This window comes from Mollisia scopiformis, assembly GCF_001500285.1.
Source record: "Mollisia scopiformis unplaced genomic scaffold LY89scaffold_32, whole genome shotgun sequence".
NCBI lineage: Eukaryota > Fungi > Ascomycota > Leotiomycetes > Helotiales > Mollisiaceae > Mollisia > Mollisia scopiformis.
The window spans coordinates 339,607-366,278 of record NW_017263612.1 but is presented as its reverse complement, the minus strand read 5'-3'; the positions used below and the strand labels follow the sequence as shown (position 1 = coordinate 366,278).

At 48.2% G+C, this 26,672-nt stretch overlaps 11 protein-coding genes across 11 annotated transcripts; 7 read left to right on the top strand and 4 right to left on the bottom strand.

The window, feature by feature from the left end:
- Positions 1-655: 655 nt before the first annotated feature.
- On the bottom strand, positions 656-1,428 carry LY89DRAFT_332556 (uncharacterized protein). The gene is made up of 2 exons (XM_018206799.1): positions 1,344-1,428; positions 656-1,289 (listed from the first exon to the last, which is right to left on the bottom strand). Exons 1-2 carry the CDS (start codon positions 1,366-1,368, stop codon positions 913-915), a joined length of 402 nt encoding a protein of 133 aa, XP_018062876.1. The 5' UTR covers positions 1,369-1,428; the 3' UTR covers positions 656-912.
- Positions 1,429-1,471: 43 nt separating this feature from the next.
- Positions 1,472-3,028, top strand: LY89DRAFT_690956 (protein serine/threonine phosphatase 2C). Its single transcript, XM_018216201.1, has one exon. It carries the CDS (start codon positions 1,621-1,623, stop codon positions 2,860-2,862), a length of 1,242 nt encoding a protein of 413 aa, XP_018062875.1. The 5' UTR covers positions 1,472-1,620; the 3' UTR covers positions 2,863-3,028.
- A 141-nt stretch (positions 3,029-3,169) lies between these two features.
- Positions 3,170-4,076, top strand: LY89DRAFT_629670 (Co-chaperone Hsc20; the record flags this gene model as incomplete). The annotated part of the gene is made up of 1 exon (XM_018211215.1): positions 3,170-4,076. A coding segment is annotated over exon 1 (765 nt), but the record flags the coding sequence as incomplete, so codon positions are not given.
- Positions 4,077-4,251: 175 nt separating this feature from the next.
- On the bottom strand, positions 4,252-5,710 carry LY89DRAFT_690955 (uncharacterized protein). Its single transcript, XM_018216200.1, has one exon. It carries the CDS (start codon positions 5,581-5,583, stop codon positions 4,432-4,434), a length of 1,152 nt encoding a protein of 383 aa, XP_018062873.1. The 5' UTR covers positions 5,584-5,710; the 3' UTR covers positions 4,252-4,431.
- A 619-nt stretch (positions 5,711-6,329) lies between these two features.
- On the top strand, positions 6,330-7,256 carry LY89DRAFT_629664 (putative alpha/beta hydrolase protein; the record flags this gene model as incomplete). Its single annotated transcript, XM_018211214.1, has 1 exon — positions 6,330-7,256. A coding segment is annotated over exon 1 (687 nt), but the record flags the coding sequence as incomplete, so codon positions are not given.
- A 241-nt stretch (positions 7,257-7,497) lies between these two features.
- Positions 7,498-8,313, bottom strand: LY89DRAFT_741876 (uncharacterized protein; the record flags this gene model as incomplete). Its single annotated transcript, XM_018220770.1, has 3 exons — positions 7,498-7,806; positions 7,869-8,090; positions 8,140-8,313. 3 exons carry the CDS (start codon positions 8,311-8,313, stop codon positions 7,498-7,500), a joined length of 705 nt encoding a protein of 234 aa, XP_018062871.1.
- A 3,082-nt stretch (positions 8,314-11,395) lies between these two features.
- LY89DRAFT_741875 (uncharacterized protein) lies at positions 11,396-11,878 on the top strand (the record flags this gene model as incomplete). Its single annotated transcript, XM_018220769.1, has 1 exon — positions 11,396-11,878. One exon carries the CDS (start codon positions 11,396-11,398, stop codon positions 11,876-11,878), a length of 483 nt encoding a protein of 160 aa, XP_018062870.1.
- A 763-nt stretch (positions 11,879-12,641) lies between these two features.
- LY89DRAFT_741874 (uncharacterized protein) lies at positions 12,642-13,154 on the top strand (the record flags this gene model as incomplete). Its single annotated transcript, XM_018220768.1, has 1 exon — positions 12,642-13,154. The coding sequence occupies one exon, from the start codon at positions 12,642-12,644 to the stop codon at positions 13,152-13,154; it is 513 nt and encodes a 170-aa protein (XP_018062869.1).
- A 2,913-nt stretch (positions 13,155-16,067) lies between these two features.
- On the top strand, positions 16,068-20,247 carry LY89DRAFT_599604 (uncharacterized protein; the record flags this gene model as incomplete). Its single annotated transcript, XM_018210105.1, has 3 exons — positions 16,068-16,283; positions 16,349-18,396; positions 18,444-20,247. The coding sequence occupies 3 exons, from the start codon at positions 16,068-16,070 to the stop codon at positions 20,245-20,247; spliced, it is 4,068 nt and encodes a 1,355-aa protein (XP_018062868.1).
- A 1,142-nt stretch (positions 20,248-21,389) lies between these two features.
- On the top strand, positions 21,390-23,735 carry LY89DRAFT_332428 (putative alcohol oxidase). Its single transcript, XM_018206797.1, has 4 exons — positions 21,390-21,766; positions 21,820-22,188; positions 22,245-22,761; positions 22,814-23,735. The coding sequence occupies exons 1-4, from the start codon at positions 21,554-21,556 to the stop codon at positions 23,536-23,538; spliced, it is 1,824 nt and encodes a 607-aa protein (XP_018062867.1). The 5' UTR covers positions 21,390-21,553; the 3' UTR covers positions 23,539-23,735.
- A 23-nt stretch (positions 23,736-23,758) lies between these two features.
- Positions 23,759-26,524, bottom strand: LY89DRAFT_788884 (chromosome segregation protein-like protein). Its single transcript, XM_018223205.1, has 3 exons — positions 26,281-26,524; positions 24,578-26,236; positions 23,759-24,528 (listed from the first exon to the last, which is right to left on the bottom strand). Exons 1-3 carry the CDS (start codon positions 26,479-26,481, stop codon positions 23,860-23,862), a joined length of 2,529 nt encoding a protein of 842 aa, XP_018062866.1. The 5' UTR covers positions 26,482-26,524; the 3' UTR covers positions 23,759-23,859.
- Between the last annotated feature and the right edge of the window lie 148 nt (positions 26,525-26,672).

Below are 26,672 nucleotides of genomic sequence, written 5' to 3'. Positions count from 1 at the left end.
GGAAGTGACGTGCGGAGGACGGTGGCGGATTTGACTTACCAAGCGGTACTCAGGCACTTCCGCCTCATTCTCTCTAAGATTTTTGGTATCGATAACTTGATGTCGTTTCTTAAACCCTTCTGGAATGAATTAACACTTGGAGATCAAGAACAACGCCGCTCCATGCTGTATTTGGAGTTATGCGAGGCATTCTTGTGCATAGCGCGCAACGTGAAGGTAAGTCAACTTCCATGTTACTCGAACTGCATGGTGATGGTCTTGGTCACAACCTGCAAAAGATGTAGAATTCTCGATGCAAGACTTCTTCATCCTTGCAAGATCATGAACGAGAACCTAGCTTTGATTTATGTGGTAATCCTCACCAATATGTTTTCGACGTTGCACAAAGCGCGCAAGTACCTGTTATCCCGTCTCCTGGGAGCACGGCCAGATATTGTCATGGCTGCATGAGAGACATTATGAGGTCCCTGTATTGCTTTTATCAGCGTTCTACTAACGTCATGAGAAATATACTGCTCTTTACCTAGCATTGTGTTTTTTGCTGCTGGAGGGCTATTCGGCATACTATTTCCGACCGCTCACAAAGAGCCTGGATTTTAAGTCGATATATTGTAACCATTTATGGCAATGGCAATAATCGCTCTACTTGCCACTCTCAACATCCTGAAAGATTCAACTATGTCCAGAGATTTCCGTTGGATATTCGCCTAACAAAGCACCCAAAGACCACTCAAATCCCTAAATTCAGGTAAAACGTAGAGCGAGGGGTATGTTAACCACTACTCGTCGCTATGAGTAATTATCACATTGCAACATTTCCATGCTTGGACCTTCATTGTGCTCTTAAGTCCTCACTAACAGCCATAGCCATCACTTGACCGTCCAGAGAACCTTCCGCTTCTGATGGCCTTTCTAACGGCATGACATACCTTCCAGATGCGTCGAAACCAACTTCGTCCTTTCCAGAAACTGATTTGTTCGCTTAGGCGGTATCCCATTATTCTTCATCGACCTACTAATTGTACTCAGACCAAAACTAAATCCATACCTGCCCTCAATCGCTCTCGCTACAGCCTTCAGATCCATCTGTAGGTATTTGGGACCAGGTCGTTTCCGATCATCGATTCCGGTGCTCTCGAATTCCTGTAGGCGTCGTCGGATCTGAGTCACCCATTTGTAGGTGGTGGTAAAAATGGCGGCTATTGCTACCATGTCTGGTGCTTTGCCTTGGTGAGCTACATGAATGATAGTTTCAATAGCTGGCACTACCGATTTTGGCAGGGTGCGAGCTATAGTCTATTTGATTAGCATTCTACAAGCTTATGGGGTGGTTGGAGACTTACTGAACTTATACTTTGAGATATCCATAAGTGAAGCTTAATTTACATACGATGCGATGTCTTGGGCCGATAGTTTTGGCGGCGGAACAAGGATCAGCACGATGACGCTCCTTGCCATTTGTAACTTACATACATTTTGCCTCAACGCCTCAATTCTTCCACGATTTCCTGGACTTGGATCTGCCGTGCAGAATGTCTTCTTCGGTCTAAAGACTGCTTGTAATTGCAGCCTCCGGGCTTCGCTATTGCTCCCTTCAGCTCATTAAAAAGAGCAGTGAGCATGGCATCTCCTTTTCGAAGTCTGACTACTGTGGCATGTAGGACACAGACTTTACAATCTACAGGAGTTTCCTGTATACCACGGAATCCTCCTATAATTACATTTTTGTCTATCAGATCACAGAACTTTACATCCTTACGACAATCACGACAGTCCTCCTTTCCTTTTAAATCTCTAGTTCGAACATCTCAGCGCGCCTTCTCCATATCCCCTCGCAGATCCTCAACTGCGAAATATACATATGGCATAGCGGCGTCTTTCACAGCGAAGGATCACAGATACAATCCCGACACCAATGTGTTCTCTTTCAACCCCTACAACCGAATCCTCGCCCGCCGAAAAGACAAGCGCACCAGACCCGACTCAGGCCAAGATGCCTTCTTCGTGGCCCAGATCCACGAAACCCCCGACGTCGCCTTCGGAATCGCGGACGGAGTGGGAGGCTGGGTAGATTCAGGCGTGGATCCAGCAGATTTCTCTCACGGCTTCTGCGATTACATGGCGCACGCGGCATACACCCACTCTTCAGAAACGGAACATCCTCTTAATGCGAGGAGTTTGATGCAGAGGGGCTATGAGGATATATGTAAAGATCCTAGTGTCAAAGCAGGAGGCAGCACGGCTTGTGTTGGGATTGCAAAGGGAGATGGCACACTCGAGGTTGCGAACCTGGGGGATTCGGGATTTGTTCAATTACGATTGAACGCCATACACGAATATAGCGAGCCGCAAACGCATGCTTTTAATACCCCATACCAACTGGCCGTCGTTCCAAAGAAAGTGTTGAAGCAAGCAGCTGCGTTTGGGGGACAGCAGCTGTGCGATATGCCGAAAGATGCAAATGCTTCTCAGCATAAGTTACGGCATGGAGATGTGCTTGTTTTTGCAAGTGATGGTGTTTGGGATAATTTAAGCCACCAAGATATTTTGAAGGTGGTGAGTAGGATTATGCTTGGAGCGAGAGCTTGGGAGCATACCAAGGACGGAGTCAGTGTTGGCAGTGGATTAAGCAGCTTCCTGTTGGCTGATGATGGGAAGAGTGGTGCTGAGGAGATACCCAGCTTGCAGAGTTTCTTGGCTGTGGGTATCACAGGAGAGGCGAAAGCTGCGAGTGTTAATACGAGGAGAGATGGGCCTTTTGCTAGAGAGGTGCAGAGGTATTATCCACATGAGAATTGGAGAGGTGGTAAGGTAGACGATATTTGTGTGGTAGTGGCAATCGTTTGCGAGGAGAGGAAGTAAATGATCAAAGATTGTATGATATAGCATGTTTAATGATGGGCTTTGTATAAACATAGGATAGAGGAGGACGCTGCATTGGCGAAAAGAATTAGGGTGAATGGGTCTGCTTAATGGGCACCTGCATAAGAAATCTCTAGCTATTGGCATTCAATGAAACAAAAGACAGAAGTGAAAGCATTCCTTCAAACCTGCAAAACAAGACAGAGCATATGTACAGCCCCTAAACGGAAGCGAGAAACCCCCTAAAATCACTCGCCTGCACCAAAAAGCCGCTGTCGGCAATCCGACGTCATTGTCCGGGAAATTTCTTAGACAAATCTGAAAAGCTTCATAAACACTTAAACCCTCACACGACCTTCCTTTAGCACCCTGAAGGCTATAACTTTCTGGTAATCCTTCTGAATATTTTCCTGGTAGAAGGTTAAATTTCCACGAACAGCAACCAAGCCATGCGCACCTCACTCCGGCGCAGCCAACAGTTGCTGCAAACGTCCTCGCTATCAACTCGGCGCAACCTCACCACACCTCACCCTCGAGAGCTTCCAGCTCCAAGACAAGTCTGCCAAGCATGTCATAGACCACTGCTATCCTCCCCAAAAGCCCAACAACCGCAACGAGAACGCCGACTCAAGTCCTCCTCATCCGCCACCACGGCCTCCCAAACAACACCTCAGTCCGAATCCACCACTTCCCCAATACCCAAAACACACTATGACCTCTTCCCCCAAACCCTATCTCAAGGCCCTCCGCCCTCAGGACCATTCGCAATTGACCTTCGAGCCTTGAGGAAAGAATTCCTCCAACTCCAATCAAAATCCCATCCCGACCTCTTCCCACCACACCTCAAAACCCGCGCTGAAGCGACCTCCTCCCTAATAAACACCGCATACAAGACCCTCCAATCGCCGCTCCTACGGGCCCAATATCTGCTGTCTCTGCAAGGGATCGAGACAGCGGACGACGAGACGGCGAAGGTCGAGGATGCGGAGCTGTTGATGGAGGTTATGGAGGCGAGGGAGGCGGTTGAGAGTGCGGAGGAGGAAGAGGAGTTGGTGGCAGTGAGAGAGGAGAACGAGGAGAGGGTGAGAGACACGGAGGAGCGGTTGGGGGAGAGGTTTGAGCAGGGGGATTGGGAGGGGGCGAGGGGTGAGGCGGTTAGGTTAAGGTATTGGGTTAATGTTAGGGAGAGTATTCATGGGTGGGAGCAGGGGAAGGGCGGGGGTGTCAATCATCATTGAGAAGGACGGTCTTGTGGTATGGGATGGAGTTGGGGACATGGGAAAGAGGGTAGACGGTGTATGATATGATATGATGAAATGATCTGGACATGACTTGAGGAGGAACTTAGAATGTACTAAAAGTACCATCTCCGATATACAGGGAATTTGTAGTTGTATGTTGGATATAGATCCGGTATGTCTCGGGGGTATCATTCATTTCACAAACAAGAACGCCAATGCTGTTCTGACTCTCCTCATCTGATGTCCAAACAACTCCGGCCGCAGGTGCTGACTTTACCCTTTGCATTTTAGCTGATGTGTACAACATCACAAACATCTTGTCCATACCTCAATCCCCAGGAATATAATCCGCGTCGAAATCTTCAAAACCGGCATTGCCAGCGTCTCGATCTAGCATATAATTCCACCTGGCCCTATCCTTCTTCAAGACCTCAGGAACATCCTCATTCGACTGTACCCTCTCAAACTTATCCACTTCTCTATCCCATATATCCATTCCCTTCCTCACTCTATCCACAATCCTCACCGGCACTCTAAACTGCTCTTGATTCATAGACACATGCGAGAAACTGTCCATCTTCCTCAAAACTTCTTCAACAGTCCTGAAACAGGTACTACAATGCCACCCCGCGTTCCACAGCTCGTCCTTCTCCCACCACCACGCGAGTCTATTCCCACCTTCTCCATTTCTCAAATCCGCTGGGAGAATCGTCTGGTCTTTCCCATATCCACCAAACGTCGTAGCTTGACCATGGGGCCATTGCGGCCCAACATGTCTCCACTGGAACGAATAATAGAAGAACTGACTCCGCAAAGTCATCCTCCTACTCGTCTGGCATTCCCGTAACAACATAACCGTAGCAGGCCGTAAAATCTCATCCACATCCGAAACAATAATCACATCTCCCATCTTAGCTTCCTTCTCCACGTCCCCCACCAGCTTCGGAAACACCTGCGAGAACATCGCGTTCCGCTGCGAATCCTCGTAATCCCAAGCTCTCGGGGCCCCAATCGGTGGGTTCTCAAGAACGTGGTGGATAACCTTGTCGCTCCATTTCTCTATCCTGGCCCAGTTGTCCTTCAATACCAATGGCTTTTCGTGGTTCGTAAACGTTACTAGGCTTTCGACGATAATAAAATAATCGACATAGTCGTAGAGAGTCGAGAGACGGATCTCCAGCATATCCAGTTCATCGTTCAACATGAACAGATCGTAGACTTTCCTCCTGCCATCTCGTCTAGGCCAAGGCCTCCAGTGTTGTCTCCTGCATAGCAGTTTCGCGTCTGCTAAGGGCAGAAATCCATGATTCGCGGGATCGGGAGGATGGGAAGCTGCAAGGTCGTTCTCGACAGATGTCACTTCGTGGGGAAGGGTGGCTTGGTGGTCGAATTGGTAGATGAAGAGGCAGATGAGGAGGAAGAGGGCCAAGAGTCGCGTTATGCGGAGACGAAAGATGGGCCAGCGGTGGGGTCGGGTCATTGTGGAGATGGGGGATGAAGGTTAAATTGCTGCCGGGTCATCGTTGCGAGCAAGAGGTAGGAGTGAGGCTCGAGGAGGTCATAAATTAAATTGTTGGATTCAAGAAGATGAAGCGTGAGAGCTTTGGAATTAAGGATGGTGGCTGCGAGGTGTTGTGGCTTGTACGTCAAGGGTCTGCTGTGCCGTTGGTGTTCAGCGTGGCGGCGGGAGCTTCACCTCGATTGTGGGGTTGGCAGATTGTTTCTCTTATCGAGTACGAGGTCTGAATTTTGCCAAACACATCAACACCCTCCTTGTATCCTTCAAAAAGCAATTATTCATAGGTCCAACCTCTTAGTGGAAATTTGGAAGCTAGGTAGCCCTAGTCCAAGTGCGAATGAGTGACCGAGAGACCATTCTTCTCTGCCCCTTTGGACATTCTGATAGTCAGGAATGGGCGACTCCGTCTGGGGGACGATTTCAATGTTTCTCTGGGTACATCAGATTTAGCTGTGTTAGCTCTGCTTCTAGAATGTATTAAGTTCTTTCTCGAAGAAGTCTCTTTCACATGTTTCCTTCCCCGGAGCTTGTCTGAACAGAGCTACGATGTGCTAGTGCATCAACGCTATGGATATCCGCTTAGGCTTGATGTCAAATATCTGTATCGATCATTCCGAGCAATAGCTGTATTTCGTAATTGTAGCTACTGATATCCGCGGCCTGAGTATCCATTAAGAGCTAGTATGGCTTCAGCATTCCATCCAACCTTTGATCCAGCCCTTGACGAAGCATTCAAAAGCTTCCCTAATCTCCCCGCAACCATCACACTAGAAAGTCTACAAGAACTCAGAACTCAACTCGAGCCCCTCTACACAGCCGAAAAAGTCTTCACAGACCCTGAATTTGCTCATGAAGATATCACGATCTCCGGCCCTGATGGAGAGATTATCCTAGCCGTAGTTAAATGGAAGAAATCCCAGTCCGACCGAAGACCTTGCCTCTATTACATGCACGGCGGCGGCATGATCCTAGGAAACAGATTTACCTTCGGCGACGCACTCGATTGGGTAAAAGAACTACGCGCAATTCTCGTCTCTGTCGAGTACCGCATGCCGCCCGAACATCCACATCCAGCACCAGTAGAGGATTGCTACGCAGGTCTGAAATGGATCTCGGAACATGCTTCGGAGCTTGGTATCAATGAAGTCAGAATTATGACTGTTGGTCCTTTTGGAGGAGGATGCGTTGCTGCTGGACTTGCTCTTCTAGCACGGGATAGAGGCGGTCCTCGAATTCATGCTCAATGTCTGCCTTATCCTATGCTTGATGATCGTATGGAGAATGTATCGTCAAAGCAGTATTTCAACATTGGTAAATGGCAAGGAGGGATCAACGAACCGGCCTGGAATTTTCTCCTAGACGGTAAACGAGGTGCGGAAGATGTCAGTATATATGCAGCTCCAGCACGAGCGACGGATTTGTCGAGGTTACCGCCAACATGGCTTGATGTTGGAGCTGCGGAGCTGTTCAGGGATGAGGTTGTTGCTTATGCCTCAAAATTGTGGGAGGGTGGGGTGCAGGCTGAGCTGCACGTTTGGCCTGGGTGTTGGCATGCTTTTGATGCTTATGCGCCGGATTCTGCTCTGAGTCGATTGTCCAGGGAGACTAGGATGAAGTGGATGAAGAGAGTTTTATTGTCGTAGGCTTAGTGGTATTCTCTTCTTTCTAATTTGTTGATGATGTCGTTATAAAATTATGATGTTTAGAGGTAGTCATGCAAGATCAACAGAGCATCCCAAAAGAGGCAAAGTAGAATTCGATGCATTTTGCTATCACCATCCGATGCTATGTTCAAAATCCCCAAACCCAAAAGAGGCAAAATGTACAAGAACGACAGTCAAGAATCCAACCATACCCCCTGATCCAAGTATCTCTTTAACCCTCAGTAACCTCCGTAGTAGCTCCACCGACAGTAAACTGACCACCAGGTGTGCTGGCTGCTGGTGTACATGGTTGCCAAGCAACGTGCACTTGATGAGTAAAAGCAACAGTTGCATCATCGTCAGACAATTCTCCGGTTTGGGTGCTGTTTGTTGACGACAGGGCAATGCGGTTGTTGACATTGAGGATACCGGTTGCGCCGCATGGAGACCAGATCACGGCTGTAGACTCTATACTGTCGTGCTTAGTGTAGATATCACCTTGTGTCCACTGAGAGCCTGAGATTGTGGAGCGGGTTGAGCACTATTAAAAAAGTTAGTTTCCTGTACCTTCGAAGAAAGGTTTGGTTTGCGAGGGGAACAAACGGTCTGGGCTGCTGCTTGGGAGAAGAAGTAGCTTGAAATAAATGTTCCAGTTACGCCGGGGTCAAGACGAGCCCAACCATGATAAGTTGCGTCTACGACTGCGTATTGGAAACCTCCTGGGTACTGAAGACTCAAGTGGATTTGGCATTGCTTGGTCTTGTCTGCTTGGGCGGCACTGGGGCCGATGTAGGTCTGGAATGCGTCGAATCCAAATGTTACAACCTGTGGAATGTGAGTCTCAGGCCCATACGTCCAAAAGTATGATACTTACAGTCCTGTCTGGGGAGAGTGTGTTAGAGACAGATCCTTGGGGACACCCATTACCAGATGATTGAGCGCTCAGAATAGTGATCTGGTCTACAGGTGGGCCAGCATACACATCGCGGTTGGCGAGTGGACTGGCGAGTGCTAGGGCAGGCAACAGAATGGCTGGAATGAGATACATGGTAGATGAAGATCTGGAGGAGTATAGTAATGCAACGCTGTGGCTTGCTTCTTTGGTCGATCCAAGTAAGGGGATCAACAGTCTGAATATATACATTTTTGACAGTGGACGATGCATACGTGAATTTGAGTCTGTTTACTTGCTAAGAATAGAACTGCTTTCTTCCAAATGGACTTCATATTCTTATTGCTTGGTCTTGACCGATGAGGTACATTCCGAGGTCAAACGACAAGCTGCTCTATCTTTAGATGGCGGGGTACTATGAGCACATAAATCTGCTTAATATCTGCAAAGGTCCAGATTTCATGCTCATGAACTCAAATATCTTGGGACGGAGACCCTGCCTCGGTCACGATACCCGAACAAAAGCGGCTCATGCCCATGTCGACGGCAAGGAAACAGAACATGGTAGTGGTGAATAATAACCCGCGAATTGAAACATGGGACGAATGGCAAATGGCAGAATCAACCCATTCCGATTAATATTACGTGAGACTGCTTTAGGCCTGGAAATCTATATTATTTGCTTTTTTCTACAGTCCATGATACTCTGTAAGTCGATCTTAAGCCAACATAACAAGAAAACAGGCACATCTACCATTCGAAGCCTCAGGATTGTGAGGCAATTCTCAATATTTCGAGCAGAACGTTGAAAGGACACTATGTTGAACTCGGAACCATCGATAGTTCTTGTTACATGTTCTATTCAGATCATGCCACAGTCCAACAATAATAACAATATGAAGTTCAAGAACGGCAAAAACACTGCTGTGCCGCCAATAGACTTGTGATCTCGACCCTGAGTCAATCGACTTGTCGCTTGACAAGGATGGCAAACTGCCGGCCCTGGCTTGGAAAGAAATGTCCAAAGAGTACTTACCCGGGTACACAGGGCATTAAATGGACCCATCTCCAAGGTTGTGATTGAATTTATATTGACCGTGGACTGTCGGGTCGCACAAACAGAGTCGGAGTTTGGCGGCCCAACGTGGACTTGCTGAGCAGATGCGCCGAGAAAGTCAAGTCTTAGAATCATGAACTCTAAATCAAGGAATTGCCACCGAAGAAGAGACAAATGGACCACCGTCGACCGATACGAGGTCTTTCAATGTCGGATCTAAACTGACACTTGTCCGAGGCCACTCTCAGGTACGAGTCGCAGTGGGAGATCGACGAAGGATCCCCCATGAGTTCACCAACAAGAAGTCCAATATGGATAAAGAGATGATCGCATACACAATTCAAAGCATAAGAATTGAGCCTCGAGGAGGTTGGCAGGAGATGAAGAAAGGAGGAAAGGTCCTTGGCACGTGCCGGATAAAGAGGACACACCAACGCTACCCCGCATTGAGGCAAGCGGAACCTGACAGCTTTTTATAGAACTCTTGGCTTCATTTGAGTTGACTTCATTCTCAAATGAAGCCTGATGAACAACACGAGATACTCACCTAGTGATATTCCCTTCTGGCTATAGCATCAAGCAACGTTACAAGGAACGTGGTACATGGAAATGTGTCCATTCGAGCCGCTGCCATAGACACTTGTAAGACGGAGGAAATATTGAGGAAGCTGATGTTGATGATCACGCGTTGTCCCTTAGAGCTTGTAGTACAATGTGGATGTCTTCTTGTGTCTTCCTTTGAATATGCTCATCGAGAGTGTAGTGCTTTGCATTGTCCTCGTCATGGAGCAACCATAGCAATTATGTCCTGCAAGTAGCAGACATCCATTTGGCTCTGGAGGCCGTTTTTCCGTTGAACAAAGTCTCTTTCTGGTTTGTATACTGTCATGAAAGTTCTGAAAGTAGACAGTGGTGCTTTGCCCAGAACTCATACTTCCACCAAAGTCCCGAAGTCGTCCACCTTGCAAGTTCGAACACAAGGAGATCATGGAGCAAAACAAACATCAAAAAGGACTCCAAGCTCTTTTCCTCTACCTTCATCTTTCAAGTTTCTACTGGTCAAGACCAATTCCACGGTTTAGCCTATCGCTGTACATCGCAAAGACCAAGTCGGCAGAAATGCGCAGGCACTTTTAAAAAATCGCCAAAAAATCGCCAAAAAAACAAACCAAAAAAATTGGGTCCCAGAGACAGTCAAGGTGTTTGAATGAAAGTTTTTACACGTACCATAAGGGAATAAAGCACGCGCGCAGAAATCATCAAATCACAACGTTGCGGTCAATAACGTAAGCTTACCTTTCTTACTCGCAGAAATCACTGGGGAGGACGACTTACCCAGGTATACAACTATTTTCAGTTAGCAAGTAGTCTTTACCAGGATGCTAGAAGTTTGGGAGAGGAGTGTGACTGTCTCTGGGAAGATTTGACAAAAATCTGCTTATTTGAGCTTATATGGCATCTCCAGCTTTGAGCTCAGCCGCCCGCGTGATTGGCCGAAAGTCTGATGGCATAGCGAGACATCAGCCAGGCAGAACACGAAAAGATTTCCCGAATGTGGCTTCCAGCCATACACAGCTCCAATATGCGAATGCTATCAGAATGCTGTTCTTGAACTGCCTCCAATGCCCTGAGCTCTTTCTCTGTCTCCTGTCTGTTTTCGAGCAGTCCTTGCGGGTTCCAGCTGAGCCAGCCAAACTCAGCTTCGTCAGTGCCTTTAAGATTCGAAACAAGAAGATTCTTTCTAGAGTGCTCACTCAAATTCCATCTCATCGCCACTCAACAAAGGAGTCGGAAGTATGCATAAATGTAAACAAAGCACATGAAATGTCCCGCATATTCCTCGACTGCACCAAACACATCAGTCATGCTGCCTTCCCCGAGACTGTCGTTTTCTTTACATTAATTCCCATTTTAGCTGATTGCCTTAATCTTACAGTGTTGGTAAAGAGAGTACTATGGATGCCGAAGAAAGAAGGTAATGGGTCAGATGCTGTTTAATCCCTTGATACACAGCCATTCATCTTTATCTTCAACAAAAGCACCCACCCGCAGCGCCTCTCTTTCAATACATATCACTGATTCTATATATCAGTCTCAAATATCCCCAGACCTCAATTTCGATCTTCAGTTCTCCTCAAAGAGACAACACCACACAACACAGCGCTCTGAAATTCCACAATCATGAGTCTTCTCCCCAACATCTCGCAAAGATACTTTGATGCGTTCTACCGGTCGTATGCACCCTGGGAATCCAAAGCCGCCAACACCAAGCCAAGCACCAGCAGCCGCCCTTTCTTCCGTGACAATGACGACGAGTGGGTTCGCTGGTCTGACATCAAGCCCTTGATCCAAAAGCCTGCAACACCCGACCCCGATCGCGAGGTTATGAAGAATCTGATGGATGTCGTGGATGAGGATGATTGGGTCATTGTCGCAAAGAAGGATACGGAACTCTCGATGTCTATCTCAGATTACATTCTGGTCAGCAAGCAAGTTTTGTCTAAACTGCCTGAGCTCGTGGTTGGTGGGGGTAAAAGTGGTCAGAAGGATCGTGATGAATGGATTGAGCTTCTGAAGCGACAGGCTCAGAATGAAATTGAGGCTCGGAAGCCGATGCCCGAGAAGAAGGGAGACTTGGAGTCCCGAATCGGTTGTCGTGTTTAAATATTGTGAGAGCCTGTTGATTTTACTTTGACTTCGGAATGTGAAGGGAAGTTTCTTTGGGTGCCTTCGAAACTACATGGTATGCGTTGATAATTGCTTAGATTTCGAGTTAGGAATGTTTAGTCTGAAGAGTGGCTTCGGTTATCAACCGGGAACGGATTGAGTTTGAAAGGTGGTGGTCTAGAGAGATTTTCTATGTGGTTTTTCGATGCAATGCATTCATGTTCTTGATCTTTTGTTGAGGTTCTCGTATGACCAGCCGAAAAATTGATGCTATGAACAAGATATGGCATGTGAAGCATCTCCAAACTTCGTTTGGAGACATCAAAAATCAAGCTACTTCATATGAAATGGAAGCCGGCCTCGTTATAGTTGTTAATCAGCTTGCTTCTACCTAGTTCCCCAAAAAGTGAACTGAAAGCAGAATTTGGGAGGCTATGTATCAGGTTTGAGACATTTTCCTTGATCAATTCACTGAGGGGGCCCGCAAGTTCTATGACGATCGTTCGTTCTGGAAAGTGCCTCAATTCTGAAAGAAAAGTAAGGTAATTCAAGACTGTAGAGGTAAACAAACACTAGGCAGCACTTCGGAGCTCTCTGGTACATTCTAACTGATTACCCACCGCCATTAGACACTGCAGCTCTTTCATCACACGTCAAGCAATGAATATAAAGGGAAGCAAATTTCCAGAGGAACCTTTGAACCTCATCCACCTTCCTCAAAGCATAAACCAAGTCATTCATCGATTACCAAGCCGTCATCATGAAAGTGCCTTCACCCAACACTGGTGCTACCCCTCGACCCGAACCCACCTCCCCAACTCCCAAACCTTCTACAACCAAAACCGGGTGTGCATATCGTGCTTGGTATTACAACTTGGTCTTGGTAGCGAGGATATTCAACCGCACGACACAGGAACTCAATGCCGCTCTCCCAAGTCATGAGGACGGAGTTAACGAACTGCTGAAGAAAGCTTTTGGCAAAGTTGTTGATAATCTTGAGAAGACAGCTGTTAAAGATGAGCAAGAAATGAAGGAGGGAGATGGGAAGCAAATTCGAAGGTATGATATTAGGAAGCTCTATGGTTACGAACCCGAGCTATTCTGGAACAGCCTTGAACGTTTTTGTGTGTTGGCTGTGAGAGATGAAGAGCTGGATGAGTTTTTCAATACTTTCTTCTCCGGAGGGATGAGCAGGGGGATGAAAGGTTCTGTATCGCCGCTAGGAGATGAATACGCTATCCTCAAGGGCCTTAGGGGTGACCATCCGCTTTAGAGAAGACTCACAGGTTACTCGCTCTCCACATTCTTGGGGTCTCTAAGAGGTCCCTAATAAGGCGGATGGATATTCTTTTCTATTACATGGTTAGATGTTGGGGTGGAAGGTTTTTGTGATGCGGATTTTAGTTGGTGCGAGGATATGGTAGTACTTGCATGAATGAAACTTACTTGTATGGATCTATCTCGCGTAACAATACAGCTGATGCTCGTCGAATTTACAAGATAATTCATCTTTTCAGCAAGTAAGCACTTCTCGCTTAGTCAATATCGTCCGCTGATGAGTAAGTCTCAATGGCGACAATTATCTTGGCAGCACATTGTAGAGAATGGTGAAGAGTAAGGGAAAAACAAACATGGAGGCACAGAATTCGGTAGACCTGAAGGAGGTAAGGGGTTGGGGTTTCTCGGGCTGACATGCATCTCAAACAATGGATACTTTTTGTTGTGGAGATTGTTGGTGTTATAATTCTTTCATAAGCGTTGGAGGTAAGATGCACGCATCGACTGCCAGTAAAAACCTGACATCTGCCAGGATAAATGATGAATTCCTGATGTTGTCTGTTCACGTGATCTCATTTGACACTTGAGAACACTTAACAAAATCTCCGCCCTGAATGAACAAACGGTCAAAACTACATGTGGGCACACGTATGGCGACTTTGGCCAAGCTGCTGTTAATTTCTGGAGAATGCCAAATTAGAGGTTGTTGTACCTGGACCATGGGCCCAAAGCAAGCTTACCCAACGTTAATCACGCATGTGTGTCCTGTGCGTTCAAAGGTCAACTATGAAATTACCCCAACAGGGAGATTCACAGTGATCCACGCTTGCTGGGAGTTACCTGCTATGTTATCAATGGGAGATTATCAATCCACAAAAGAGAAGTGTTCTAGGGTTTGCTGGTTATTGTTATTCTGTTGTCATTAGTGGGATGCATTTTGTGATGTTTGCGTGCACAACTCGCATTTTTCAGATACGCAAATTGGCACAAGAAAGGCGATTGCACGATGGAGTACGGTGAAAGTGTTTATAAGATGATATTGTGGGATATGTAGTCATCTTGAGGAGTCTGGAAGTCTAAACAGGTCCCTCGCATTGACCAGGTTCTTCCTTATCAGTAATCCTTATCTGAAAACACTTGCCACTTTTACCAGAACACCCGAAGGTAACGAATTTCAATCCACAAATTCGTCCTCGTCTTCCGGCTCAACAAGAAGTTCGCAACTATCTCAAAAGCCAAATACAAAGATCAACGGATCTAAGCGATCTGGAGACACTGACAAGAGGCAAGTCAGAATCCAACAAGATAGCCGATTCTAACATGTGAATCCTCTAGGAATCGCTTTGCGCAGTTCTGAGAGATCGAAGTCGATCTCAGCAAGAGTACCTCGAAGAGCATCAGAGAGTTCAACGAAGGTACTCGATACACAACTCCCGTCCTCGACAAGACAACACTGATTAGATTCGGTGTCGATTGACATCCACACGAGATCCCTCGTCAGGCTTGTGTCACTTCAGTCACTTGGTGGCCTGATTGGGTCGACGGCTCCTGTCAAAGGACGCTTCAAAGCTTGAGAGGTCTCGAGCGAGAAGCCACTGAGAAAGAGAGATAGAGAATGAGGACGGTCCTCGCATTGCACACCGAGCGGCGTCTGCACTTGCAGAACATAAGATGCTATCCGCACATATTTGTGGTGATAGGTAAGCAAATTGCGTCAGGCCGTCAATCTGCATCTCAAGGTCTCAGCCCGGATTATTGGACCCACGCTCGGCACAGATCTACCGCAGGACGACAAGGGAATCATGACAGAACCTTATTTTGACGTGCCACTCCACGATGCACTCATCCCAGATCGCACGCAGACTCCAACACAACGCACGCAAATGCGTAATGGAGCGAGGCCAGTGCTTTTCTGAGCATATCCACCTGCTTCTCCTGGACAAGAGACCAGAGTCTTCGATTCATGCCAGAGTTTGGACAGGTAAGAAACCAACACAAGGGCGTCCGACCGAGTATACTTCACTTGAAGTATGCATCTGGAGAGGATGCGACGCTGCTTAGGCTAAGAGCGATTTCTTATCACCGCTGCGACAAGTACAAAGTGGAATCAGCGTGCGACGAAGCCCATGAAGCTCGCCATTCCATGTCCGCTGATGAGATACGGTAAGAAGAACGATAGATTCCCTCTTCTCGGTCAGCGGCAAAATCTGCATGATCTCGCATCCACGAACCACAGCCCAGCAACCGAGGTGCCTGACGTGGCGCGCACCGCCAAACGCCATCTGATATGATTATCGAGATGGAATTCGGAATATGCATCTATTGTCCAATCCATGGATGATGACGATGTTCAGCGATTACGTGCAGGCCTACAACAGTGCAGATAAGGACAAAAGTCAATTGCAGAACCAAGTACTCACCAGGCTCGCATACACAAGGCAATGGAAGATTGGACTCCGATGTTATCATGATGAATTCTGGCATCAAAGATGTTCTTTGCAGATTCCAGACCCAGCATGTGGGTGAGTTGCAAAGTGAGTGTCGTGCGGCTTATCGGCTGCATGGGCTAGCGCGTTAGTCCCAATTAGGCTTAGGTAGTATTTCGTGACCTCCACCGAGGAATTGGGGGACGTTCGATATATCGTTCGATTCTAAAAGGAGAGTCTTTCCTAACTACGTCGACTACCTGCTACTACTCCCGCGATATTAGCATCCTCTGCAAACGTCTGACGAATTGGTGACGACTCGATAACCGGCGCGAGTGTCCTCTCGCTCGACACATTCGTTATTGCGACCGATTCGCCTCCTTCAGCTACGTCAAGCATTTCCGGCAGATCATTCAGCACGACCAACACATCAGATTCGATCATATGAGGCATCCATAACAATGTCTGCCAGTGCGATTGCGATGCCGCCCGCCGATGCGGTCCCGGCTGGTCTACACAGTCCTCCGGAATCCAACTCTGCGCTCAAGGACGGTGGTAGCGACTCAGAGCTTTCTGACCTTGAGCCTGAGCACGAATCGAATGATCCGCTATTGAACATTGAACCCGATCATATGTCCGAGGGAAATGTTCCCGTCTTTCGCCCTACGATGGAGGAATTCAAGGACTTCCAGAAATACGTAAGTACCTCGACTTCAAGCGTCGAGTTCTTGGGAATGGGGCTCCTGTGCTAATAATTGAATAGCTTAATGCTGTTAACAAATGGGGCATGAAGCATGGAATTGTCAAAGTTATACCCCCTGCAGAATGGCTTGCGGCGCAACCCCGCCTCGACGATATTGTCAAGACTATCAAGGTCAAGGAGCCAATCAAACAAGAAATTATGGGCACTGGCGGCACTTATCGACAAGCAAACATATTGCATGGGCGATCGTATAACCTTCCTCAGTGGCGCCAGTTGTGTGAGCAAAGTGACCACCAACCGCCCGCAAAGAGAGGGGAGAGAAGAGCCAACCAAGACAAACCCGTGAGGTCTACACCAAGACCCAAGTCAAGCTCTCCGTCCCCGTCTAGCTCCAAGCGGAAAGGTGGTCCTGGACGCCCCAACAAGAAGTCAAAACTTAGCACTGCTCAGAGCGTCAATGGAGAAGCGACACCTGATCGTCTGCCAACACCCGTCTCCCCTGGAATGAAAGGCGAGGATGAGGATTCCGTTAAGCTAGAGCCAGATGATGACGTCTCCATGCCCAAAGGTGGAAGACAACCAAAGGCCATTTCCGTTTCTTCACGCCGCAAGAACAACAGGAGAGAGACTGGTGTCATTGATGAAGCTGCCTTCAAAGATTTCAGGTACGAGCTTGAGTCTGAAGAATTCAGTCAAGAACGATGCGATGAACTCGAGCGTATCTATTGGAAGACCCTCACTTATGCTCCACCACTTTATGGTGCAGATATGCCTGGAACGCTCTTTGATGACCGAACATCTACCTGGAACCTCGGCAGACTGGAGAATATCCTGGATGTCCTAGGCACTAAGATTCCCGGTGTCAATACTGCCTATCTCTACCTTGGAATGTGGAAGGCTACATTCGCCTGGCATCTTGAAGATGTTGATCTGTATAGTATCAACTATCTTCACTTCGGTGCTCCAAAGCAATGGTATAGCATATCTCAAGGAGATGCTCGTCGGTTTGAGGCTGCCATGAAGACTATCTGGCCTGCAGACGCAAAGGCATGCGACCAGTTCCTTCGACATAAGACCTTTTTGATCTCGCCGGCACACTTACTATCACACTACAATATCAAGGTCAACAAAGTAGTCAGCCATCCCGGTGAATTTGTCATCACCTTTCCTTACGGATACCACTCTGGCTATAATCTTGGTTACAATTGCGCTGAAGCTGTCAATTTTGCCTTGGAGTCATGGCTAGAGTATGGCCGCGTAGCCAAGAGATGCGATTGCAGCCAAGCACAGGATAGTGTCTGGATTGATGTTCGGGACATTGAACGCAAGCTCCGGGGTGAGGAGACTGACTATGAATCTACCGACGATGAGGAAGAAGAGGATGAGGACGATGACGAGCAAGACACAAAACCTACGGATCTTCCTACTCCTCCCGAAAGCAGTGGTGATATCAAGCCAAAGGCTCCCAAGAAAAAGCGCAAGCGCCCAACGAACGACAAGACTGACAATGCCAACGTCAAGAGAATCCGTGTCCGCATCAAGGCACCGGCCAAAGAGCCGTGTATCTTGTGCCCGAACGATATTCCTTCGGAGCAGCTTTTGCCCACTGAAGACGGTCAAGAAGCTCATCGTCTATGTGCCCAGTACATCCCAGAGACTAGCATCGAAACTGGCGACAAAGAGACGGTCACTGATGTCAAGTACATCAACAAAGCTCGTTTGGAGCTCAAGTGCAACTACTGTCGATCCAAGAAGGGTGCTTGCTTTCAATGCTCACGAAAGAAGTGTACAAGAGCATACCATGCAACTTGTGCGGCTGCCGCCGGTGTTTTTGTTGAACAAGGCGAGATGGCAGTCTTTGGCGAGGATGGAAAGGAGTACAAGGACTGGGGCATCGAATTCAGTTGTCGCTTCCATCGTACCAAGCGTGACAAGAAGTTGGATGGCGATTATCTCGGCGATGATAAGCGCATATTGAAGGCTGCATTTGAGTTGAAGCAAGGTGAAGTTTGCCAGATGCAATATTTCAGAGGCGACATCTTTGCTGGAGCAGTCGTTGAGAATCGCCGCGATGAAGAAACCCTGCTTCTTGATATACTTCCAAGAGGGTGAGTTACACTTAACAAACATTGTGAATCTGCTGACATCTTTATAGCGATCGTGTTGAAGTCGAGTACAAATGGCTACTTCTTCCCGACCCCACCGACTTCCACCTACAGAAGCCATCTGCAACGGCCATCCCAATGCCGAAGTCTTTCAAGGCTAAGGAGTCACTAAACACCAGCAAGCGACAGGTCGACGATCTACCACGAGCGGAAGACAAATTCGGAGAGGGATTCACTTGGGCAGAATTCAAGTCGGAGAACATTCCCCGTAATCCTTTCCAAGTCAAGGTGGACCTTGCAACGAAAGAGAATCAAGTATGGTACTACCTTGGTAAGAATTCTACGGAAGCAAAGGCACAATTCACGGAGGATCCGAAGAAACCACGCTTCAACCCCAAGGGCCTTTTCTTGGAAACACTCTCTAAGCTTGTTACGACACTGCCTCCTCGACCTTCCTATCCAGCATCCTTCCCTGCAAGCGCGAGCCAAAATCTGTCCAATGTATCAAAGACACAATATCGGCCAACACAGCCAACTCCGACGCCTTCACGGCCGGAGAAGCCTTATGTATACAAGCCTCGCGAAAATCTTGGTGCTTATCGCGTTGACACACAAGCTTACCAGTCTCAGCAAAAATTCCTCCAGCGGTCAACCCCATACACCTTTGGCACCGACCCTCGATGGCAAACCCCGACAAGCTCGCCCGCGGCTACTACACCGCCTGCTCGTACGGCCTCTGCGCAACCGCTCGATCAAAAGCCATATGTTCATCCGCAACCTGCGAACAAACCAGTCACTACCTCTTACGGTCCTCAGACCACAACTTCGGCTTTGATGGCTCCGCCACGTACGTTGTATCAAGCTTATGCTCCTCCAATGCCACTGAAGCCAAGCAATCCGTTCAGTAGTAGATCACAAAACTCGAGGCCAAGTCCATTTGCTAAATACACGTATCTACAAAAGGAACACAACAGATCTCCACTGGAGTACAAGAGTCCGTATAGACCTGGCGGTGGTTTCATGAACGGATACCAAGGCAGCCTTGAAAAGCACATCGAGCAGCTCAAGCACAACATGTCTACCAAAGGTTCTAGCTCTCTCTTGTCAACGCTGACTTATGGTGGTGGCTCGAGAACTTCATATCCTTCTACATCATCGATGCCAAGCGCACCATATCAACCCGCCTCGAGCTATGGAACGTATGCTTCGCCACCAGCATCTTCAGTTAAAGGACCATCCATGCAAGTGTCAAATGGGGCCCAGAATTCGCCCAGCTTCGAGAAGAACGACGCTGGATTACACCCAGCCATTCGACAGGAGTATAGCACGATGTTTCATCACCAGTACCAGCCTCAACACCGTCCTGCAATGCAGTACCAGAGCGCTGTAATGCAACCTCCCGCAATGTACGAACGACCTCAACTGCAGCAGCCACATCAGCACACTACACCGTACCAGGCACCTGGTCCTCAGTCTGTTAATACGTCTGGTGCACGTCCTGTTACTCAACAGCCTCCGATGCATCATACTGCAACTCAACCTCAATACCAGTATGCGCCGGCAGTATCACAGCCTATGCCGACTCAGTACAATGTACAGTATGCGTCTTCGGGACACCCGCAAGGGAGCTATCAGGCTAGTTCTTCATCACCGTTCCAGGCTCCTTATCAAGAGAACAAGCCACTCTATGCACACCAGCAATATTTCCAAAACCAGAAGCCCACAATCCAGGCACAAATACCTCCTCCGCAGGTTGAGCCGCATCTCCGTGACTTTCCAGATGTGCCTGCAGATTCCACGTCAATAGTGGAGAAGATGCTGAGGGATTTAAAGAAGCTACCAGGAACGGCTTAGTGTGGGGGATCTTCTTTCATGATAATGCAATGGTCAATGACGGCGTTGGGGCACGACATCTTTATGACCTGGGGTTATATCAAATGGTGGGGGCGTAAGAAAGTGGTATGGTGTAAATGGACGGAGGCAGTCCTGATTCTTCTCATTTTTTCCATTGACTCTCATGAATATAAGTCACGGGGCGTTTGGGCAAAGATGGGACATTGGGTGGTTAATGTGTTGCTTTGTTTCGCCTTTTTTTCTTCGTCTGCATTTGCGCTGAGTTGTCTAATTCTGCGAGCATGTGTGAGAATACATAGCTCGGGTCACTTCCTTCATTCATTTCATTTCCCGTTGGGTCGGTGGGCCAGGTCAACTGATGATCAGCCCTAGAGTGGTTGCAGGTGTAAAAAGACGAAACACTCAACGGGGTATTTGTGAATAGCAGGGTTATACCAACAACGGCCAAATAACCGTTTTTGTACACTAGACTACTTTGACTCTTTGAGCAATCAATGGATGTGCCTTTTCCTGAACCCAAGAGTTCTACACCCAGAAGATGCTGTACGCACTGACTCGCGTACTGTTCAGAAGACGTGTACCTGTCACCCTCGACCGGGATAACGCTGCACTCACCTGTTCATGGCGTTACCCGTCAAGGTAAGATCTTACATCGCCGTCCAGGATCCACTCCCGCACACATCTCCCGTTCGAGGAATCAGAGCTCGTTTGACTCGTTGTCCAGATCTCTTCTTGAAACGGATGTACTTAGGTGTGGCGGGACGGGAGGATTCCGCCTTAACCTCGGCGCGGATCTGGGGTTTTCCCTTACCCCGCCATTTCGATTATTGTTCGAGACGCAGACACGAAGGAGATACACTACCTCACGACCTAATCGACGTTAGGGGGCTGAATGAATTGACCTGCTTCTTTGAGGCATTGCGGCTGTGTTGGATGCAATGCAACGCGAACGCGGTTGCTGACTGTTTTTGTACCTAGGTAAGTCAGCTTCGTTGGACTGAAATGGATAATGGTGTGAGGCTGGAGGGTTTCGCTGCAGATATTGGCGTAACGACACTAGTGCTACGCTGCTGGATGTGTATGCGGGGTAGGGGGTCCTGGGAATAAGAGGTTTCGTTCTAAGGTATCCGGCAACGTGGAGGGATGGAGGGAGGGGTAGGGGTAGGGGTAGGCTGGTTTGCATTGATATGTAGGTGGGTGCTGGGCTTCGAACTTTATTTCTTTCTTTGCCTTTTTATTTCTCTCTTCATCTTCTTCATCTCTTTCTTCTCTCACCCAATTCGGTGTAAACTACCTATCGTACGAGATGTCGACGTACAATGATGGAACGGGAGAGGTGGATATCATCTTCGCGGGTGGTGGGACGGCTGCTTGTGTTGCAGCTGGTAGATTAGCTAAAGCGAACCCGTCGTTGAAGATTCTCTTGGTTGAAGGAGGGAGGAACAATTTCGAGGATCCGACTGTTACCAATCCGGCTGTGTACTTGAGCCATCTGGCTCCGGATTCGAAGACTGCTTTGGTTTGTTTTCTTATCTTTTCTTTAACACACGACACATATTGATGCATAAATAGTTCTACAAATCGAAGGCTTCAAAACATCTCAATGACCGCGAAGCGATCGTCCCTATGGGCGGTATCCTGGGTGGTGGTTCCTCCATCAATTTCATGATGTATACCCGTGCCCAGGGAGTGGATTTCGACTCCTTTGAAACTGAGGGCTGGTATGCTAAGGATATGCTCCCTCTTGCCAAGAAGCTTGAAACTTTCCATCCGAAGGGAGACGGGTTCGATCCTGAGAAACATGGTTATGATGGACCTGTCCACATCTCGGACGGTGGTTACAGATCTAAGAGTGCGGATACCTTTGTGGAGACTGTGAAGGGGATGGGGTATGGTGTTATTGATGATCTCCAGGATTTTGAGGCTGTGGGAGGTTTCTCAGTGAGTTTGGACACTTGATTACTTTTCTTTTGATATGCACTAACAAGCTTGCGTAGAAATGGCATCGCTACGTTGGTTTAGATGGGAAGAGACAAGATGCCGCTCATCGATACGTCCACCCTCTCCTCCAAGACGGTCAACACCCCAATCTCCACATCCTCCTCGAATCCAAAGTCGTCAAAGTCCTCTTCGACGAATCCTCGCCACCCAAAGCCGTTGGAATCGAATACAAACCAAACTACGAACACCAACCCAACATCTCACTCTCCAAGCCCATCCACAAAACCATCAAAGCCACCAAACTCGTCGTAGTCTCAGCCGGCGCTCTTGGAACGCCGCAAATCCTCGAGCGATCTGGTGTTGGAAACCCAGAGTTGCTAAAGAAGTTAGACATCCCAGTCATTGCAGACGTCCCAGGAGTCGGCGAACAATACCAAGATCACCATCTCTTGCTGTACCCCTACAAGACGACTCTAGGCGAAGAAGAAACCATCGACGGTATCCTCAGCGGTCGCAAAGACTTCGTCAAAGCCCTCGGAGACAAAGATCCCATTCTCGGCTGGAACGCCATCGGTAAGTCCTCCCCCTTCCCCCCAAGCACCACAACTCCTAACCCCATCCTCAGACATCTGCGCCAAACTGCGCCCCTCCGACACCGAAATCGCCTCCCTAGGCCCCTCCTTTCAAAAAGACTGGGACTCCTTCTTCGTCCCCCACCCCACCCGTCCCCTCATGCTCTGCGGCCAAGTCTCCGCCTTCCTCGCCGACCCCTCGCTCGTCCCCGCCGGCCAGTACATCACCATGGGCACCTACACCGCGTACCCCTTCTCCCGTGGCTCCATCCACATCACGTCCCCCGACAACGTGCTCGACGGCTACGACTTCGACACCGGCTTCCTCAGCGACGCGAATGGCTCCGACCTCAAAGCCCAAGTCTGGGCTTACAAGATGCAGCGGGAAATTTGCCGTCGTCTCCCGTATTATAACGGCGAACTCGAGCTCGGACACCCGAAATTCAAAGAAGGTTCGAAGGCGACGTTGAGTAAGGGCAAGCTTGAAGGAGAAGTGAGGGATATTGTGTATAGCGAGGAAGACGAGGCCGCGATCGAGGATTGGGTGAGGGGGAATCTGAATACGACGTGGCATTCGTGCGGGACGTGCGCGATGAGGGAAAGGGAGAGGGGAGGCGTGGTGGATGGGGAGTTGAGTGTTTATGGGACAAGGGGGTTGAAGTGTGTGGATTTGAGTGTGATTCCGGAGAATGTGGGGGCGAATACTAATAATACGGCGTTGGTGGTTGGGGAGAAGGCGGCGGTTATTATTGGGCGGGAGTTGGGAGTTGAGGTGTAGGTTAGGAGGGAGGAGGAGGAGTTTGGGATTTAGTTAGAGAATGGTGTGTTTGTTTGATGAGATTAAGTTCTGTTTTCTGCTCAGCAAGAGGGATGAAGATGTGACGTGAGATCAATGTTACTAGGTAACTAGCACGAATGGTTGAGATCAATAACAAGTCTTCTGGCAGGCAGCAGGGGTTTGACAATGAATAAGCGTGTGCAGTCAATCAATTCATTATGTCCCTCGTGATGTACCCAATCCTAAACACTATACACGCACAGAACGCCGTTCATAACCTATCCTGCCATCCCTACTCGCCCCTATTCACCCTCGCTTAACCTAATCCTCATCCATATCACCACCACCCAACCTCGCCTCTCCCACCTCCCTGATCTTCTCACCTAGAACAGTCCGCCCATATCTCTCAGCTACTTTCCCGGCAGCATCAATCATCCTTCCCGTCCTGTCTCTCAGAAGACTAACCATCTCTAGCGCCCTCATTCCTCTCTCTTCTCCCTCCCTACACTCAACAGCCATCATCTGTAGCAAGGTCTTATCAATCTCCAACTCCATTCTCGCCAATGCCGTCCGTTGCGTGTGCGTACTCTTGGTAAAATCTACCAAGTCTTGCTGTTGAGCTGTCAGGATACTCTTCAGCACGAATTGTCCCTCTAATTTCTTCAGCTCGTCTTCCTCTTTTATTGCCTCTTCGTTGAATACATCGTCGTCTTTGTTGTTGGAAGCAGGTTTTGAGGACAGGGGAATCTCAAATTCGAATTCTGAGAGTAACGGCCGGGGGAAGTAAGGATATTGGTCGCCACCCTTGAGGATTATACAGTGGAATTTATTGTCGGCCACTGCAATTGGAAAGTAGGATTCAGTTTTCCGCCCTGAGGCGAGCCGGGAGAGGAGCTTGGTGTCCAGTAGCGGAACCCAAGTTGCTTGGGACGGGGTCCGCCAGTGAAGGAGCGTGAGAAGAGTACCCGTCGAGTCGTATATGCATGGTTCCTGAGATGGTTTTAGTAAGGTATAGCTTTACAATGACAACGGTACTTACACCATTGTCTGAGAAGAACACAGACTTCAAGGTCTCGCCATCTGGTAAAGCTACCACATCTTCACTCTGACAGATCTCGTCTCTTTTGATGTTTTGAATCGTGTATAAAAGCTTGGTGTTGCCATCTGCACCTACCGGCCCATTCCCAAGTGTAAGAACATAATCTCTCCAGCTTGCACATGTCACTGCTGGACTGCTCTTCTGCCTATACACTCTGTATGGGACACCAAATAGAGTGTATATCCTGACATAGTTTGCAGTCGTGGTAACAGTGACGAATGAATCACTAAGTGAGATTGCCGTCACATCTTCTCCTTTGGGTAGTTGAGTCCTCCAGTCGGCTCGTGCTGTCCAAGTTTCATGGGGTCGGTAGAAAATGGTTGCAGGAACATCATCGTGAGCTGGGCACGAGAAGAGTGTGCCATTATCGTTGAGACAAGCTTTGTCGTACAGAAACGTATCTGTAAAGTGAAAGTCGCGGTGGAATTCGTGGTCATAAAACTCAACGGTCACCGTGTTGTGTGTATCTTGGTCGACAGTCCACACGAAGCCAATAAGATTGAGACACAAATACTTTCGATTCCCTCGCCAAGGTGTAGAACCAGGTTGGAAAGACTCATGATACTGCGGTTCCCAGGCTTGGATGCGACGTTTGCTGACAGCATAGGTATCGACAGCTCCGTTTGGTCTCTTGCCGTTGGCATTTAATCCCAATGCATATCCTGCGCCATCATCATCGACTACAAAATCATCATCGTCTCCCATTAGCTCAGAGGGCAAGATGTCATCCAGACTATCCAAGGATCCTCTTCTGGCTCGATTTGGTATGTCTTTGATACCATTTGTGATTGGTCGCCGAGCGTTGGCCGATATCTCTGACAGAGGGTCGTGAATGAATGGCGAGGGTTGCAATGGTAGCTTGACCAGATTGGCATGATCTGCAGGTACGAAGTCGTTATAGATGTAGACCTCACCATCTGTGTTGGTGAATGATAGAATGTTTTTCGAAGGATGCCACGCGAAATCCATAACATTCGCATGGTCATATGTCGCAAGTTGCTTCTGGGTCTTGGTCTCCCATAGAACGACCTTCCTATCCTTCCCTGCAGAAACTAGCATTGCTCCGTTCGGTGACCAAGCCAAAGCAGTGATATCACCATCGTGTCCACTTACAAAGGCCCGCTGATATTCCCAGTCGTTCTTGGATACAACTTGGATATTCCTCATAGCTGTTGGAGCGGCAAAGGCTCTCCCGTCGGGATGCCACACGACTTTTGTACAGACCTCATCCTCAGTCTCAACTCCTCTGATCAACCCGTCAATCTTCCGCACGAGGTCTGGTTCTTCATCCCTGAGCGAGTAAACGTAAATTAGACCATCTGTGCAAGATAATGTTATCCATTTACCACTTGGGTCGAAGGAGAGATGTTTGACGGGCTTTGGCTGTTCTCTCAAAACCATGACGGAATTCTTATCGTCCATCTTGATGACCTTGACTGCCATATCATCACTCGAAACAGCACACCATTGGCCATCAGGAGATAGTTCGACATCGCGGATTGGTAGGGAGCATCGAGTGAGGAACCCTTCGAAAGACATTGTCTCCAAAGAAAACTTGCTAATGTTGCCATCTTCAGAACCAATAACGAAGAAATCGTCCTTGGAGTGTTAGCAGACTTCAAGTAGGGAAGGAAAGGATTTACAGTAGAAGAAACGCCACTATTTTGCTCCGGACATTCATCAATGTTCGTAGGTTCTCCGTCAAAACCGGTCCTGTATACCCGAACCGTATTGTTGGATCCGACAGTGATTAATTTCGTGCCATCAGGTGTATATGATAGATATGTAGGACCTCTAGTATGAGCTGGTCGTCCTCGTACACGATTTTGGGTAATTGTCGCCATAATTGTCCTCGTCAATGGCGAAGTATTTTGCAGAGTTGTTGCTTGAAATCTGAGGAGACGCGCATCGACGCGAGGACGCGTTTTCCATTTAAAGTACCCCTGACATTCTGCCTCCTGGAAAAATTGCCCCACTTCACGCGGGACAACTCCAAGGCTAACTTCAAAATAAATATTTACGAAGTACAACACCA